This window comes from Parus major, chromosome 18 (assembly GCF_001522545.3).
Source record: "Parus major isolate Abel chromosome 18, Parus_major1.1, whole genome shotgun sequence".
Taxonomy (NCBI): Eukaryota; Metazoa; Chordata; class Aves; order Passeriformes; family Paridae; genus Parus; species Parus major.
Window position 1 is genome coordinate 6,144,654 of NC_031786.1, and position 18,229 is coordinate 6,162,882.

The 18,229-nt window shown below is 56.2% G+C and overlaps 2 protein-coding genes across 5 annotated transcripts in view; one reads left to right on the top strand and one right to left on the bottom strand.

Annotated features, from left to right (window-relative positions):
- The window catches only part of TMEM104 (transmembrane protein 104), a 44,193-nt gene extending 40,326 nt beyond the window's left edge, over positions 1–3,867 (top strand). For 2 of the 4 annotated variants that reach the window (XM_015646029.3, XM_015646032.3), the window contains exon 10: positions 317–3,867. In XM_015646029.3, coding sequence (XP_015501515.1) covers positions 317–1,077 — 761 coding nt within the window. In that variant the 3' untranslated portion in view covers positions 1,078–3,867. The remainder of the gene's footprint in view (positions 1–316) is intronic. The other 2 variants (XM_015646031.3, XM_033518678.1) reach the window with 1 other exon arrangement.
- Positions 3,868–6,648: 2,781 nt separating this feature from the next.
- GRIN2C (glutamate ionotropic receptor NMDA type subunit 2C) lies at positions 6,649–17,543 on the bottom strand. Its single transcript, XM_033518783.1, has 12 exons — positions 17,106–17,543; positions 14,995–15,590; positions 14,386–14,500; positions 13,627–13,838; positions 13,343–13,511; positions 12,832–12,985; positions 11,382–11,507; positions 11,067–11,296; positions 10,690–10,850; positions 9,946–10,133; positions 9,209–9,441; positions 6,649–8,812 (listed from the first exon to the last, which is right to left on the bottom strand). The coding sequence occupies exons 1-12, from the start codon at positions 17,511–17,513 to the stop codon at positions 7,409–7,411; spliced, it is 3,996 nt and encodes a 1,331-aa protein (XP_033374674.1). The 5' UTR covers positions 17,514–17,543; the 3' UTR covers positions 6,649–7,408.
- Between the last annotated feature and the right edge of the window lie 686 nt (positions 17,544–18,229).

An 18,229-nucleotide genomic window follows, 5' to 3' on the forward strand; every position in this document is an offset into this window, starting at 1 on the left:
CAGCTTTCTGCTTTCTAAGGGCTCAGCACAGCCCTGTGCTCTTGGGGGTGGGAGGGTGAGTCCCTGTGGGAAGAAGACTGGAGGGAGATGCCTGAGCCCATTCCCTTATCTGCTGAGTGGCATTGACAGTAAATCATTATTAATTCCTGTGCACCTCACCTTTTATGTAGCACCCTCAGATAAGGTGGTGCATCAAAGAGATAAGGAGATGCTCTTGCATAGCAGGAGAGAGCTGGTGCCAAGACTGACAGTGCAGTGGGAGGAGGTCATGGGGAGTGCAGGCCTGGGCTTGACCTGAGACCTTCTCTCTTTCCAGCTTTCATCCTCATGATTATTCTGGCCCTCGTCCGCATCAGCAGAGGCCAAGCTGAAGGTCACCCGTCCATGGCCCAGCTGTCGGGCATCCGGAACCTGTTTGGGGTGTGCGTCTATTCCTTCATGTGCCAGCACTCCCTGCCATCCCTCATCACCCCCATTTCCAAGAAGAAGCACGTCAACAAGCTTGTGCTGCTCGATTACATCCTGATCCTGGCATTCTACAGCCTCCTGTCCTTCACTGCCATTTACTGCTTCCGCAACGACACCCTCATGGACATGTACACGCTCAACTTCACCAACTGTGACATCATCAGCATGGCCTTCATTCGGTACTTCCTGGGCCTCTTCCCCGTCTTCACCATCAGCACCAACTTCCCCATCATCGCAGTGACCCTGCGCAACAACTGGAAGACCCTTTTCCACAGAGAAGGGGGCACCTACCCGTGGGTGGTGGATAGGATTGTCTTTCCTGCCATCACGCTGATCCCCCCAGTGCTGGTGGCTTTCTGCACCCACGATCTGGAGTCCTTGGTGGGGATCACGGGAGCCTATGCTGGGAATGGGATCCAGTATCTCATCCCAGCTTTCCTCGCGTACTGCAGTCGGAAAGACACTCAGCTGGTCTTCGGCACTGGGACTGTGAACAAACACCTCTCCCCTTTCCGGCACAGCTTCTGGATTGTGTTCGTGCTCATTTGGGGTTTCTCTTGCTTCGTGTTTGTGACTGCAAACATTGTCTTGAGTGAATCAAAGCTCTGATGAGGGTTAGCAGCGCACTCCCTCTGGAGCTCCAGAGACTCCAGCATTTCCGCTCCCCCTCTGGAACTGTGCAGTGAGGGGGAGAGGCAGTATGAAGGGAAGTTTCCAGGCTGTTTGGCATGATGACACAGACTTTCTTCACTCCACTTTGGGTGTGGATGGAGTGGACTCAGCCTTGTTACAGTTCTGGTTCTCAGACAAAGCCTTGGCAGCCTGCACCGTTTACCAGTGTCCAGCCATTCCTGCCTTTGGCTCTGTCAGAGCAGCACGTTCTCTGTCTGTCCCTCTGTGGTTCTCTGTGTGCTGCAGGTCTCAGCACACAGGAGAGACAACCTTGGCTGTGTCACTAAATGTCAATTCTCCCAAAGGCAGGAATGTGCTGTGCAGAATCCAGCAGGAGTTTGGGATAACTGAGTCTCTTCTTTCTACTGAGACTCCTTCAGACCAACCTCCTGCACCAACTGAAGGAAAACATAAGGGTGAAATAGACCTAATTCAGAAGGAAATCATTTTGTGCTGTTACATTTTCTTTTTCTAGAAGCATTATCATGTTTGTGCACATTGCCTGGGATTGGGGATCTTTTGCTTAGAGCTGGATTTCTCCAGCCTGGAAGTTTACATTGACACTTCCATCCTGTTCTGTGCTATGGCAGCTCAGGTGGGCAGAGCAGTGCCCCTCTGCATGCAGGAATACAGCTGTTCCCACTGGAAACAAAATCAGCCTTGCTTCCCTCAGCACCGGCACATGACTCGATGCTTTTCACCGGCAGAGCCCTTCTCCGTTTCTCAGCTTTGCCCGGGGCTGGTCCGAGCAGGCAGGACCTGAGTGCAGCGGCCGGGATCTGTGTGGGCTGGGGAGGTGCTAATTACCCAGTCCTGACACGCGAGAGGCTCCGGCTGTGCACACTGATGCGTTCCCGGCTCCCGTTGGGTAATTAGCCTTGAAACAAGGTGGGTGTTAACTCAGGGGAATGAGCCGGTGCCAGGAGGAAGCGGCTGTGCCCTGGCTCAGCCCTGCCTGCAGCAGCAGAGCTCCCGAAACAAGGAGTAAACCCTGAAACCCTGCTGGAGCTGGGCTCGAATTCCCTCTCTTGTCTGTCTGCACAGGGTTAAGGTGGGCTTGGGGCTGTTCCTGCTCTGCTTCTTTCATAAATGGGCTGCTCCTACCTTAGGCAGCTCTAGGAGAGTCTCTGCTTTTAGGATGACTGTGGTCACTGTAACACCACGCTTTGTCACCGGGTCCTGCGTTCAGAAGCCCTGGGGCACAGATCATACGGGTTTTCCTGACAGAAGGAAGAACTTTAAAAGTTTTCACCTGAACTATTTTAAACTGTCTGTTATCAGAGTAGGTTCAAAGCCAGGTGCATGTCAGATCCTCCTGCCCTCTGCGCTTGCTGCAGTATTAAATGTCATTGCTCACTAAAGCAAGCTTTGAACTGCAGCTCTTTTTAATCAAGCTCTGTTTTCAAGTAGGACTTTCTGGTTTCCATATGACCTGAAGTGCTCCTCCTGGGGGAATATGCAAGTACCTGGAGCTGTATAAAACCACTTCATGGCTTTTAAAGCAAAACCCTGCACCTCTCAAACCTGAGCACTGCCACTGTGTCCTTGCTGAGCTGCCTGGAGAGAATCTGGAGAGACTGTTCATCTTCTCTCCAGCTTGATCTTAAACAGACATTGGCAGCCCCTGCCAGTGAGTTGAAACTTCCAAGTGCTCCTGAGAATCTGATGTGGCATCTTCAGTACATATTCAGTACAAATTAAGAAGGTATTTTACAGGTATCTGGTGCTGGTGTCTTGTTTAGGAAGCAGTAGTTTGGAGGGCAGATTCATGGGGCAGCTGAGCTGGGAGCCCCCTGCGTGGGAGCTGGACAGAGCTGGAGAGAGAACTCAATGCTGATGAAATGAGCCTTTGGAAACTGGACAGGATGAGGGGGCTGTTCCTCTGCACTTGTGTGGGTTAATGGAGAGGCTGAGAGCTGTCTGCCCTGAGCTGCCCATGCATTGCAAGGCTGTTGGCTCAGCCCCTGCCCTCCACATGCCCATTTCAGTCTCTTGCCTTCACATTTCATTGCAGCCAAGCAACAGTGTTCTCTGTTATTTTATCTCCTTTCACTCTCCCTTCCCTTCTCAGGAGGGAGGGAGTCCAGCCTGGCACCCTCTTTCCTGCCATCTCTTATATTTAAAGATGTGCCTTTTCTTCCCTGGCCGTGTGTCCCTCTCTCCTCCTCAACAATATGTGACAGTGACTTCTGAGGGGCTGCACCTTCCAGTGCTGCTTGGATCCAGGTTTTGGATGCAATGGGGTGCTGAGGGCTTGTGTTCCAGCCCCAGCCTTTGCTGTGGTAGCTTACTGGGAAGGACTGTGCTCCCCAAGGAGCATGAGTGCTTCTCAAATAAATAACCATGAATTCCTAGACACCTGCTGTCCTTGCACAGCAGCAAAACAAATATATCCGAGGAATTGGGGTGATTAACAGAAAGAAGCTCTACAGCAGAGAACATTTTTCATATAAAACATGACATAGCAATGCCTTAAAAATTACTGGAGAAAGCAGGAAGGGGATGGTTCAGTGCAGCCAGCACTGGCTGGGGGGGGATGCTGGGTGACCCCATGGTGCAGGGCATAAGCTCTCTCCTCTCACTAATCATGAATAAGTCTATTTTTATTTGGCCATTATCAGCACTAACAATTCATTATTGCAGATTCGCACATGATACTTTGTCCTAACTGTAATTAGTTTTTTTAAAAGTGGGATTAAAACCAATAAAATGCACATTATACATCTGGTTTAGTCTGACTTCTTTTTCCATCCTTTCCTTCCTTGTGCTTAAGCATGGAGCAGCTATTCCTGGAGGGAATGGCTGTGATGGATGGGGCTGCAGGCCAAGGAGAAATGGCAAGTGGAGAGGCTAATGGAGACCCTCGCCTCTTCTCTATTAGCCTCCTGCAACTCTGGGTGCTAGCTGCAAACTCAATGAAAACATCTGTACTTTCCCCTTCTCAATTACGGCTCCTTACACTTAAAGCCAAACAAATTGAATTGCTCTGCTGCCTCAGGCTGCAAAGGCAGTTTCTGCCAGCAAATTTATTATCACCATAAAGCGCAGCTTGATTTATGTTAAAATATTAAAGCAGATCTTTATGATGGAAATAAACACTTTCTGCTGTGATTCTCTCAAAGTACCTCACAAGCAGCAGCAGATTTTGGGGCTTGGGCTGTAAATCTGAGGCCAAACTGGCATCGGGGAGAAATTCAGTCTGTTGCAGCACTTGGAAGAGCAATGGCCAGGGAAAAAAAAACTTTAAACCTGAGAAGAAGCTTTAGGCAAAGCTTCACCACCATCAAGGAGCCACGTGTCCCTGAAGGGATTCAGCTGTTTGAAGGTTTGAGGAATGTGCTCACCAGCCTTTTTCCCTGGATGGATTTGGACAGCTCAGGAGCTGTTGGTGGCTCAGGGAAGGACCTGCTGCAGGGTCTCAGCTGGGGAAGGTTTTGTGCCATGGCTTTGCCTTGGCAGGAGGCAGGAACCAGGAGGTGGCTGCACCTGCTGCTCCCTCAGGCATCCTTGGGCATGTCAACTGTCCCCAGAACCTTCTTGGCCCTGTAGATGTCCTGGTTTGTGATTTAACCAGTTCCCCCTGCCCTAACCTGAGTCACCATCTCCCCACAGCAACACCAGCATGTCCTTGCCCACTGGAAGCCCTTCCCAGTGGCTGACCTGTGCTGGCCTGCCTTGTTACCCATCTCCAAATCAGGATGGCTCTTATGATGCTGAGCAATGGGGCAGTGAAAACAGGACCTGCTGTGGAGATATCAGAGCTGGCAGAGGTGGGAGGTGGGTCTGGGGGGACACTGCCTGCCCCCAGCACTGGGGCTGAGCCACAGAGGTGGATGCCCAGCAGTGGTCCAACTTTATTTCTCTCTGCTTAGCAGCACACAGCCTCCCAGGGTGTCCCAGGTGCCAGAGCAGGCTGAATTAAAAAGTGATTGATTAGACAATTTCACCAAAAAGAAATAATATCCCTCAATGTCTGTTAAACACTACCCAGCCCCTCTTTGGAAAGCCTAGCCAGAGGGTGCTTCCAGACTGCTGCTTCCCAGAAGGTTTGTCCCTGGTGTACCCACAAGCAGAGAAATGCTGCAGAAGCAGCTCCGTCCTTCCTTGGTCCTTGAGGGTCACAGATCCCAGTCCCTGGACTGGTCATACCTCCTTTCCCACTAGTGCCCAGTGCCTAGCGCCAGGAAAAGGAGAAAAACTGTGTTTTTCCATCCCAGCTGGCATGTAAAGATGGTTATGCAAATGATGGTCAGGGACCTGGGCATTCACATGGGGCACCCAGAATAGCCCTGGCCTCACACTGGGTGCTGACACCCAACCCTGGGGTCACTTCCCCTGGGAGCACCCCCTACACCCCATTTGCCCTGTCCCTTGATGTCCTCAGCCTGCTGCAGCAAAGCCCTTCTATAAAACATGAAGCAGCTCCATTTGGCCTCTGCTGAGTCACCAGGGACATCACTAATTAATTTAAAACGTGGGTTGGGGATTTTTGATACTTATTTTTTTCCCTTTTCTGCTCCCCTTTGCTGTCACAGCCTCAGCTCAGGTTTGACTGCCTCTTGGTGTGCTGGCTTCCTCGAGCCAGAGAGCCACAATTTCAGGGAAGGTTCCCAAGGCCACACTGAATATTCCTGGGGACCAGCCTGTCACTCCAGGGGCATCTGAGGCACTCAGCTGGGAAGAGCTGCCCCAGATGAATGGGTGCCATCACCTGTGGCAGCCTGGATCAGTACCCTCCTCTTCAACTGCATTTATTTATATATGAGTTTTATTTATGGACCAGCACCTCCCACCCTCGCCAGGAGGCTTGGAGGGGCTGCCAAAGACATTACGAGACAATTGCTATGATAAATAAGTAAAGGGAATTAAAGCGCCGGCACCAGTGTGTGTGATGGCAGCCAGGCTGGGGGATGGGGCAACTGGCTGGATTTAACCCCAGACAGATGGATGGACTGATGGGCAGATGGATGGACAGCGAGATATTGCCAATGCTTTGGAGCCTGGACCACACATGGCCGGGCCCTTCTGGACCACCCTGGGGCCATCCCTGGGGCAGGGCTGGGTGTCCTGGAGCAGTCCCTGCCATCATCCCCTCTCTGTTACCGGCCCCAGCTGCTTGATGGCTGCCATCAACCCCCAGCAACTGCGTTTTAATAGGGGGGAGAAAAAATAAATAAGAAAAGAGCTCTAGAGCAGCTTCCCGGGGAGATGTTCACGGAGGAAGGTGATGCCAAGCCAGCTGGGAGAGGGTTGGCATTTCCCTGGGACAGTCTGCCAGTCGGTCACGGGCAGCTCTGTGTAGTCCTGATGGTTCTGCTCTGGGATGGGGCTGGAACTGCCCGGCAAAGCCCTGGCTGCAGCCCGGGGCCCCGGAGCCTCAATTCCCATTTCCCAAAGGCTCTCTCCCCTGCCCGAGGCTGCTGTGAGTCACGGCCGCCTCTACTCCTCCCCAGCCTGGCAGGGAAAGGGCTGTGAGAGACGTACATGAAAAGAAGAATTAAACCCGGCTCATCTATCACACCTGATTTATGGCTCCGTCGGCCTGGGAAGGTGGGAGGAATTTTTCCCTTTCTCATTCCCCACAGCACACCTTCCCGGGGCTGCTGTGCTGAGCTGGAGATCCCTGCCAGGCTGCGGTTTGCAGCCGTGACAGCATCACTCACTGACCCGAGCCCAGGGTATCAGTGCCCAGCACCCCAAAGCCTGAGCAGGGGAGATGAACCCCAGCCCCGGTGCTCGGCTCTAGTCTCTGCACAGGCTGACGGCTCCTAATTAACCCCTCAGAGCAGTTGCCATTTTCCTTTTCCAGCTTTCCTTTGCCGCGGCTCATCAGTAACGGGACGCGGACGGAGAGGGGATGCACGGGACCACGAATATTCATGGGAATCCGTGATGCCAGGGGTAGCCTCGGAGGATGGAAGAAGGGTCCCCAGGCAGCTGAAAATGTCTTTTTAATGACCTGGACATGGCGTTTCGAGTCCTTTAAATGAAACCAAAACGTGACGGCAAAACGGCGGCGATGCATTTGGCGTCCCCGATGCCAGCCCCGCCTGTAGGAAGAACTCGACCCAGCATGTACCAGCCCTTGCCAGGCTCCTCTGATTCCCCCAAAGAGCTCACCGAGAGCCGCCGAGCCGCTTGGAGCATCCCGCTGCGGGCGGTCAGGACCCCGGGAGGCCGGAGCCCGGCCGGGAGCCGCTGGCTTGGCCCGTGGGGACAGCCGGGCAAAGGGCAGGCAGAGGGGTGGGGACACCCCCCTGTCCCCCGATCACACCTCCGACTCCAGGCTGGAGACCCGCCGCCAGGACCCGCCGGCGCAGGGACTCGCCACCCCGCGGGCCACCAGCGGCTCCCTCCTGTCCGCCCCCACCGCCCGCAGCAAGGCCAGCTCCCCTCGCCTCCCGCAGTCCCTGCAGCCGCTGTCCCAGCGTCCGGGTCCCCGCTCACAGGGGTGCAGCCCGGAGGGCTCCCGGGGCGGCGGGGACCCCCGCACGAGGTGTCTGGCGTACAGGGGCAGGTTGGCGTACGAGTTCATGCAGGCGTGGGGAGCGCACGCCGGCACGGTGGCGGTGGCACGGGGGTTTTGCCGGCAAGCCTCCCGGTAGGACGGCAGCCTGGTGACGGGCGAGCGCGGTGGCAGCCGGCCAGTGGCCTGTGGGCAGCGGGAGCCGCAGCCGTAGCCGGGCTCGCTCTCGGGGAACAGGTCGGGCACGTCGGTGCGGGCGGGCGGGCGGGTGGCCCCGCAGCGCCGCAGCCCCGCTGGACGCCGCTTCTCGCCGCGCTCCCCGGGAGCCCTGGCAGAGCTCGCCCACCGGCTCAGCTTCTCCCGCTCCATCACCGCCGCCTCCGGCCGCGCCGGCTCGCCCCTGGCTCTGCAAGTCCTGCTGACTTTCGGGAAGGCTCCACGAGAGCAGGATGGAGGCAGGAAGGCGCTGCCCGCCTCCCGCTTCTTCTCGGCTGCCGAGAGCAGCCGGGGCAGAGTCCCTGAGCCCCGGTGAGCCCCGTCCCTCTGGAGCAGGGGGGTATTTGGCAGCCGGTCCCCCCGGCCCGACGGCCGCTTGTGCTCCCTGTAGATGTCCGGTGGCGGGAGGTCCCTGGGGGTTGTAGGGGGCGGGAGGGGAGCCCCGACATGGTTCCCCACCAGCATCTGCTCCCTATAATCCCCTCCTGGAGCAGTCTTCACCAGGAGGTGGGGGAAACCTGTGAGGGCTTCATCCCCTACACAGTCACCCCGAAACTTCAGGGGGTGTAGCAGGTGGGGGTGCTCGTTTGCCTCTCTCCAGTTCTCCTCCCCGTGCAGACGGGAGTCCACGGGGATGGGCTGGGGCAGCGGCAGCCCCAGGGGAGCACCCTTGGGAGCGTAGGTTCTCCCCAGCCTCTCGGCGGGGCCAGGGGGCGGCCCCCGGTGTGCGCCGGTGCTGTTCTGCACCACGAGCTGGGGTGTCCTCAGGGAGAAGGTGGTCTGGAGGCGCTCGCTGTGGTTGCTCCAGTCCTCGATGGTGCGGGTGGCCTGCTCCAGTGAGCCGCCTACACTGGCCGTTGTCACCATCTCTTTGGCTGCCTGCAGCATTTTCAGCACGTTGGCCTGGGCTGAGCTGGCAGTGACATCGGGTGTGGGCACCCGCCCAGGGCTCGACAGGGTCTGCACCCCATTGAAGCAGCTGTAGATGCCCTGTGGGGAGAAATGGGAGCCACCCCATGATCAGCAAGGTCAATGGGGTCCTGCCCCTGTGAGCCCACCCTGCTGAGCTGAATTCATGCTGCTGAGGCTGAGGTAGCTTCAGAGCACTGACACCCCATCCCCAGCATCTCCAGCACTTGTCATTGTGGGTGGCACCATCCTTTATCACCCCTTTCCCCAGGGATACCAATAAGGATGTGGGGTCATTCCCAGGACTGAACCCCTTCCCCAGAACCTGGCTTTTCTCACCAAGATCTCACATCAACAAGAACATCTCCAGTCCTTCCCATGCAGGTCAAAGGACAATGCCCACCAAGCTGTGTCCATCCCTGTGACACCGTGTAAAGACATTTGGGCCCCTCAAAAGCCCCTGTGAGTATCCCTCACCCTGCTGATGGCCAGGAGGAAGTCAAGCTTGTGGGACTTGGGGACGGAGTGACGCAGCTTCCAGTAGACAAGGTGCTCCCAAGCAAAGACCAGCAGGCTCAGCCCCATGGCCACCAGGAGCATGTAGAAAACCCCAGCCATGTTGTCAATGTCCAGCTTGCTGCTCATCACCTCATTCTTCTCATTCTGGCAGATCCCTGACAGCCAAACCGTCTCCAGCTTCTGGGTCTCACCTGGGACATGCACAACAGTGCAGGGAGTGAAAATCCACCCCTGGGAATCATCTTCCCAAGTGCATCCCTGCCCCTTTCCACCCTACTGTGGCTGGAGGAGGATAAAGAGACCCCTGAGCTTCTGGAGCTAGAATCAGCTAATGCTTGCTGTTGCCATTGGCCTGAGCATCCACCAGTCACTTGTCCCTCTCCAGGGCCCTCTTCTGACTCTGTCCCCCACCCATGTGCCAGCCAGCCATGCTTACTGTCCTCTTCCCAGGCTTCTCCTCAGGAGACTGTTGTGCACAGCCATCTCCAGGATTTTATAAGCCCAGAGGGAATAACACCCACAACATCCAAAGGATTTCATATCCCCTGAAAGGAGCTGGTGAAGTCCCTCAGTGCCATCCTGCCACGAGGATGTCAGCTGTGAAGAGTCTGAGGACCAAAGTCCTGTCCCCTGGGTTAACCTGCAGGGCAGGGGTGGGGTGAGGATGGGGACAGGGCTAACAAGGAGGCACCCACCGTCTCCCAGGAACTGGAGCAGGGCCAGGTCGATGGCCCGCTTCCAGCGCGAGTCCTTCTGCAGGGCGATGCCGTAGCCTGTGGTGGCAAACACCTTCCCGCTGCCGATGGTCACCAGCTTGCAGCCCTCGTCCTTGCCTGCCATGTAGTTGAGCACTGCTGCGTCGTAGATGAAGGCATCCAGCTTCCTGCTCCACCAACAGGAGGAAGGGTGAGGGGGGGTCTGAAAGCCTGTTTTTGGGGGGAGGACTGTGCCTATTTGGGGAGCTCTATCCCTTTCAGAAAGCTGTAGCCCATCTGGAGGGGATTCTATGTGTTCTTGGGGTCTCTGACCCATCCTGGAGTGCTGTAACCACACTTGGAGGGGAAGTACCCTTTGAGAGGAGTTGTGTATCCCTTGGGGGAGCCATGCCCCATCTGGGGTGAGCTGCATCCCTTTTGAGTGGAGCTGTATGAAGCTGTACCCCATCTGCAGCAGGCTGTGCCCTGTTTGGGGGTCCTGTACTTCATCCAGGGAAGATGCACAGAGGCATACCCTGTCTGGGAGAGCTGTACCCAGCCTGGGTAGCTCACATCCAACTTCTGGGGGGTTGTACCCCAGTTAAGAAATCCCTTCTCCATCTGGAAAGTCCTATACCCCATTCCAGGGAGCCATAGTTGTTTGGGGGTGCTGTATGCCATTTGGAGGAGCTCTGAGAGCCATACCCCATCTGAGGGTTCACACCCCATCTCAGGGAGCCATACCCCATTTTGAGGCTGGTGAGGGCATCCTCCACAGAGCGCTGGTTGTACTTCACCATGTGGGTGTGCATGTCGGGGTAGTTGCTGCGGATGTTCCTCTCGGTGCTGCCGTTGGGGACAGTGCCAAAGCGGAAAGGTGGGTACTGCTCCTGTGGCCTCTGGAACTGCAACGTGGAGCCCCAGGGGGTGGCATCACACAGTGCCCATGTCTTTCCATGTCCCCAGCATGTCCCCTCCCCTCTGCCAGCCCTCTCTGTTCATGCATTCGTGCCCAGCCAACTGGCAGTGATGTGTAGCTCCACACACACCATTGTCAGTAACTTCAAAAGGTTATTTTTTTTAGGTATTTTTAGGGTTCCCACCCCAGTGATCAGCCCCACCTTCCTGTCACTCAGCCCCGACACAGTGTCAATGTACTGCTCCTGGATCATGAAGGCAGCCAGGTTGGCCGTGTAGCTGGCGAGGAAGATGACGGCGAAGAAGGCCCAGATGAGCACCATGATCTTGCTGGTGGTGCCCTTGGGGTTCTCGATGGGGACTGAGTTGTTGAAGACCAGAGCCCACAGCAGCCACACAGACTTGCCAATGGTGAAGGAGGGACCTCCTGGCCCTGCAGGGACAGAGGGGAGAGTTGTCAGCCCAGCCAGGGACGTGTCCCCCTCTCCCACCTCCCACCTCCCACCTCCCCAACTCACTCTTGCCGCTGGTGAGGTTCTGGTTGTAGCCAACAGGGCTGAAATACTCAAACACGAAGACGGTGATGGCCACCACAGTGAGGCACATGACAAACATCATGACCCACACAGCTGGGCTATAAGGCTCTGCAAAGCAAGCAGAACTTAGTGAGCCTCCAACAACAGCTCATGGTCCTCTGAGGACTTCCAGGAGCCCTCCTGGATGGATGGGGCTCATCCTGCATATTGCCCCTCCTTGGAGAGGAGCTGGAGACTGGCAGCACCATGGCCAGGCAGTTCCACAGGGAATCAGGAGGGAAGGGGGGTTGCTGCAGAGCTGGGGGGTGCAGCCATGCTTCCCTGCCTAGACCAAATTGGGTTCTCACCAACAGGGAGGTGTTTACAAAATGCTGCCCATCTCCAGGGTCACTGCAGGAGGATTTCCCATGGGATCACAGGTTGTCCCCCATGATGGTTCTGGCTACAGGACTGTGCCTGCATCAGGCACAGAACCAGCCCCTGAGCCCTGCTCAGCCCTGGGGAGAGCCCCCTGTGAGTGGGGACAGGCAATGAGCCCCTGCTCGCCCAAGATGATCTGGGATGGAGCAGCAGGAGCACTGGGGATGCATCTGAGCCGTCAACACGCGGCTGCTGAGGTCCATTTGTCAGCATGTCCTTCGCTGTCAGGGAGGAGAGGCCTCCCCTGACGGAGATGTGGCTCATTAGCACAGAGGCAGGAGACAGGGGGACATGGGGACATGGGCACCTCAGACCCTGGCCCTGCAAAACCAGGGCAGGATGCTCCATTTGTCTCTGGGGTGGTGAAGGTGACCCTGTTTCCATGGGAGTTTGGGCTCTGTGGTGTGGGGGGAACAGGATGAGGAGGATGTGCCCAGGCAGATGATCTCACCTTCCATGCATCCCTAGCACCCACCTGCATCCTCCCCACACAAGAGTGCAGCGCCAGCTGAGCTGGGACATTGCTGCTGTGCCCTTGCCGAGAGCCGGGAGCTCTGCCCGAGCTGAAATTCCTGACGACCTTGGCCAGTCTCCTCCCCTTCCTAGGCTGCAGCTTTGCTGGTGTAAAACTCATTAAATAAAACTTTTAGCACTGGTGGTTTCCTGCACTTGGCTTAACCACTGGCTCTGGTGACAGTGGCAGAGATGGGTCCCCAAAGCAGAGCTCCAAGCTGGCAAATCCCCCCACATCCCCATCCTCCCTCCTGCACACAAAAAATGAAGAGGAGAAAACCACTGAGCCCAGCCTCAGTCTCCAGCCTCCATCTCCATAATAAAAGGATTATTCAGGCTGGGGAGGAAGAAGCCCCAAAGCCGACAGCACAATCTCCTTCCCTTATGGCTTAGGCTTTTTCTTTTCTTGGAAGTTATTAAAACTGAACAATATTTCCAGTTTGCATTTGTGGGAAGCATGGGATGAGCCTGCAGAAAGACAGGGGGACACAGGGCTCACCCAGGAAAGCGGAGGGGGACACGGTGCCATTGCTCCGGGCCACCATGACGCTGATGCCTGTCTCCACAAAGGGCACAGAGAAATCCACAATCTCGGACCGCTCCTCATTGATGGTGAGGGAGCCGATGGCCATGTCTGCACGCTTGTAGTACACCTGGAAAAGGGGCAGGTGGGCTTGGGATGGGCACAGGGACAAGCAGAGGGACCCAGACAGCTTTCCTCAGGCATTTCCTCATGTCCAGCATTTCCAGCCTGAATTTCTGTGTTCGTTTTGGTTTTTTGGTTTTTAAATAATAGCTTCCTAAATGAGCAGTGGCACATCCCACCTGCTGTGGGGTTGTAAGTGTTCATCTGACTCCTCCTCTAAAGAGGAGCTCATGCCAAGTTGTCTCCTGCCCACAGTCCCACCACAGACCCCATCTTCACCAGGAAAGCCCCAGGTCAGGGGTGAGTGGTGCCCTCCAGGGAGTTTCAGAGTGGGGAGACCCCACTGAGCCATGCCCATCTGTACCTCACCAATCATGCCATTCCAGACCCCACGGACGATCTTGCCGTGTTTGCCATTGGTCACCAGGTAGAGGTCGTAGGAGAACTTCACCGCCTTGGCCAGCTTCTTCAGGATGTCGATGCAGAAACCTTTGCAGCACAGCTTGGTGTAGGGATCCACAAGGCCATTACCACTGGAAACACACCAGGAAAGATGGGCTGGACCAAACAGAGATGCTCTGAGCACCCCAGACACCACAAGCCAAAGGAGTGGTGGCGAGAATTGCCGAGCTCCACGCCCCTGCTCACCTGTGGGAGGAGTTGGTCTGCTTGCGGCAGGGCACGGTGTTGCGCACACAGACCCCCGTGCTGGGGTCTGTGTTCTCCACAATCACAAAGGGTCTCTCCTCCAGGGTGGCCACTGTCAAGTGGCGGTTGTCGACCACGGGCTGCATGAAGGAGCCATAGCGGGGCCACACCGGGTACTTCATGTGGATGATGCCTTTCTCCCACTTGCCCACCTGACCCCAAGGGAGAGCACATGGTCACCCCAGAGAGGGGCTCTGGGGGTCACATGGCCATCCTCCCACCTTTGGGGCTTATTCCTGGTGAGCCCCATCTCAGCATCCCTTTCCCCACACAGCCCTGGACCACAGGGTGAGGTGTTTCCTCCTGAGCCCCAAGCTTCACGCTTGGGTGAGCACAAACCTGGCCAAACTTTACCCAAAATACCTTCAAACTACCAAAAAACCTTCCATACATCTTGTTTCAGGTCTAGGTGTTTGGCTGCTGTTTTCCAGAGGTGGACATCTCCATTTCTGACTTTTTTTGAATTTATCAACTGAATTGCAAGGGAAAACTGACAACTCTTGGCAGAGCTTTGCTGCTCATCACTGCTTCAAACCCCCACCATGGCACCATGGATACTTTTGGGACCAGCCATGTAACTCTTGGGTTTTGCATGGTACAACCCACCCCAGGGTGGGACCCCAGCTTGTGCCTGGCCCCAGGCTCACCCTGCCCAGCCACCCCATGGTGTGTCCATCCCAGGGGGCCTGGGGGTCCTACCATCTCCCAGAGCCGGTGCTGGTTGAGCGTGATCACCACCATGGTGGGCCTGATCAGGTAGCCACCTTCATTGAAGGAGAAGTCCCGGTGCTCCCACGTCACATTGAGGAGGTGCCTGGTGGAACACAGAGCCTGTAAGCCCTGCACTGTACATCCCTGCTCCTCCTCCTCCTCCTCCACCTTCACCCAGGCTGCCAAAGGTCCCATGGAGATGTGGGGCTGAGAGCTGGGGACCAGCTTTAGCCACTATAGCTGGAGAAAGCTCTTCCAGCAAGGAGACACCTAGGATGATGGCTCACTGCAGGGCTGAGAATAGACAGACTGCCACAGCAGCCCCAAGGTGCCACAGAGCTATGAAACACCCCGGAGACCTCCAGGGGTCCTGAGATGAAAAAAAACCATGGGAAAAGGCAAGAGAGATGCTGGGAGATCTCCATGGAGATTCTTCAGGAGAATCTGAACAAAGAGGCATGGACTACCCGCTGTAGCCCTCAGTGAACATCCCCCTTGCTGCCCACCAGCTCCATCCCCCTCCTCTCCTGCCCTTTCCCTTGTCCTTTCCCCACTCCCCCCATCTCACACCCATCCCAGGGAATCCACAAGACTCACTGGTAGAAGCTTGTGTTGGTGTTGGTGGCTCTGGTGGGGGTCCAGCAGTCCCGCCCTACCTCTGGGAGGTAGCCATGGGCACGGAAGAAGCTGGCTGCCCCCATGGCAATGATGGCCACGCCGTCTCGCACCTTTTGCCGCAGGCTCAGTTTCCAGCTCTCTGTCACCACACTGATGAGGCCGACCGGGAAGGAGGAGGGTGGCACCTCCATGTTGCCCACTGTCATGCTGGGCACAATCCAGACGTATCCTGGCCCCACAAGCCCAGCTTGTTCCGCCATGGAGAAGAGATACTCGGCCTCCTCTCGGGAGCAGTAAACAATGAGGACCTGGGCATCAATCTGGCGCAGGAGCCGCTGCGTCCTGGAGCTGCTCTGCTCCTGGCTCATCTCGAAGGTGAGCACCTCCTGCAGCTCCCAGCCGAAGTAGCTGGCATCCGTGAAGGAGCGGATGACATCCAGGAAAATGTTGTAGCCTGGGTAGAGGCTGGTGATGACAGCAAAGGAGCCCCAGTCGTATTCCTCCAGCACCTTGAAGATCACCTGCATTTGTTGCTCAATGGAGACACCCAACTGCAGGAAAGCTGATCCGGGCTCCTGTGGGAGAGAGATCAGGGGCTGCTCTGGCATCATGATCCAGGTCTCCTGTGCCCATGCAAGCCTCCTTGAATTTGCCGTCATGAAAAGTTCATGATTGTCATGAAGCAGTGCCATCCATGGGCTGGAGACACCCAAAATCAGACTAATCCTGCTCCAGAGAACTTCACCCCATACAAAGTGTCAACTCCTGCAGCCTCACATGCATTTCTTAGGATATTGACCAAAAATTCCTCCATCCTCCAAAGGAGATCATCAGTTTCTCCATAAACCAGGAGAAGGAGGTGGGCAAGAGCTCTGGCAGGAGCGTAAATCCCATCCCTGCTCCATCTCACTACCTGCAGCCAGAGCCTGTTTGGCTCCTTCCCTCCCGCTCCACCTCCCCAGCCATCTGGCCTCTCATTAGCAAACCTTAATTGGTCTGATTCTGTCTTAAATGATTCAGCGAATGGCAGTTTCTGAAGGTCACGTGCAGGCATCAGGGTTTCACCACCCAGACCCCCTTCACCTCCAGAGAAGGAGTCTGGGGTGAGCCCCAGGGAATCCCAGACAAGGAGGAGGAGACAGATCCTCCACTGACCCCTGGAGAAAGCTGCAGAGAATCACCCAGACAGCAAAGCCATGGATATTTTTCCATTGCTCCAGGCTCCATCTGAGCCCTCTACACCCACCTGAGTCCACTGCACCAACCAGAACCCGCTGCACTCACTGCCACCTACCCACAGTGAGCTTGAGGTGCTCCACAAGCACCAGTGGGTACAGGCAGAGATGTGGGGGTGCAATCCAGGGGGGTTGGACCCCAAGCCATTATGCAAGAAAAGCAGAAAAGCTGTTCCCTGAAGAAGGGCAGGATCTCCACCCACAGGAAAGAGCAAGAGAAACCTCTCCAGCACCCAGGCTGGGCAGGGTGGGATAAGCCTCTATGAGATAACCCAAATCTCCACACCCAGGACCCTCCAGGCTGACTCCAGCTCTCCCAGCCACCAGCAGTTCCCAGTAGGCAGGGGACAGTAACTGATAGTGTCTGATGCCAGTGAGGAGCAGAGAAGACAGAAATCCTGTGTCAGCCATGGCGCACCTGAGATCACTGCCACAGCTGAGCAAGGATTCCTCATGCTGCCCACCTGGCCATTCCAGGGCTGGATCCAGCCCCAACAGGGCAGGAGGAAGATAAGGTTGTGATAACCCTTCCACTGCCCCAGTAGCCCCAGTGCCACCAACCCAGCATCCCGTGGTGGGCACAGGAAGCAGCACACCAGGGAAGATCCTTCCATAGGGCATTGAGGTCCTCTCCCACATCCCATTAACAGGGCCCCTTCTTGAAGTCCCTGCTATGTCCCATCACCCCTGTCAGCTGCACTGCCACAGCCACTGATCCATCATTCCTGCCCCCGATCCCAAAGGCTGCAGCCCAGCAGTTCCTCTGCCCTCCAGCATTCACATCCTCTACTCACCCTGCTCTAACAGCTCCTCACTTCTCTCATGCCCCCTGGAAATACCAAGTGAGTACCTCACCTTTGGGGTCAGGACCACTGCAGACCCGCCACTGATGCTGATGATGGGGACCTGGGTCTGGGACGAGATGAAGTCAAGGATCTGGGCCACAGCCTCCGTGCCCACGTTGTCTTCAAAGACAATGCCGTGGATCTTGTGGCCGGCGAGGATGTCGCAGATCTGGGTGAGGAGGGTGCTGGGGTTGGTGTTGTTGACGACTACAGTGATGGGGTGGATCTCCAGGGGCATGTCCAGGAAGCTCTGGGAGCTCAGGCGGGAGCGGATGTGCAGGGGGTAGGATGTGCCCCCAAACACCACGGCCACGTTGACCACTGGCTCCTCAGGGCCTGGCAGCAGGATGTCTGTGAAGGCAGCCGAGCAGCCCAGCACCATCGACAGTAGCAGAGCGTGTGCCGGCGCTCTGCCCATGTCCACCAGCGTGTCCCTGCCAGCACAGGACACAGCCCCTCGCATCCAGCCACACACCAGGACCCCCAGCCCCACTCACCCCAGCCCCCTCCACTGCCCTCGGATATCATCATTGAGGGTTTACCCCAGGGAACGAGGGGATCCTCATCCCTTGGACACTGGATGTGCAGAAGGAATAACCACAGGGTTGTACTCACCACCCACTGTACACCTCAGTGCTGTGTCACTTGTCTCTAGTCTTATCAAACACTGACTCTTCAGAGCCAGTCTCTGCTTCCCACCACCACCCTGTCCCCATCTCACCATCACTGCCTCCCTCCCACTGCCCTCCCACCCCATCCAAGAGCCACCACTGCTACACTGGTCCACATCATCCCTTCAGCCAGGGACAGGGATAGCTGCAAGAGATGCCAGGAGGGGCTGTCAGCTCCTTGGTGCCTCTCTCTGCAGCAGACACCTTCAATATTCAAAAGCTTTGCCCTTGAGGGATGGTTCAGCTCTGCACCCTGCTTGTCGAGATTTTGCAAATTACAGTCACTGAAGTAGCTGGTCCTCTGCCTGTCCCAATGTGTGTCTCCCTCCCATCACCCTACCTCAGCCCCTTCTCTGCCACAAAATCCCAAGTAATGCACCTATCTGGCTCCGTATCTCCACGTTTTCCCTCCAGGTTTTCCATACCAGCCTTCAGCTTTCCTTCTTCTTTACCCCAGTGTGTG

Coding starts and splice junctions, on each gene's coding strand:
- GRIN2C (XM_033518783.1), bottom strand. CDS start 17,513: ATGGGCAGAGCGCCGGCACACGCTCTGCTACTGTCGATGGTGCTGGGC. Junction 12,986..13,342: donor GGAATGGCATGATTGGTGAG/GTACAGATGGGC, acceptor CCCCTTTTCCAG/GTGTACTACAAGCGTGCAGA. Junction 8,813..9,208: donor TCCTCCTGGCCATCAGCAGG/GTGAGGGATACT, acceptor TTCTCCCCACAG/GGCATCTACAGCTGCTTCAA.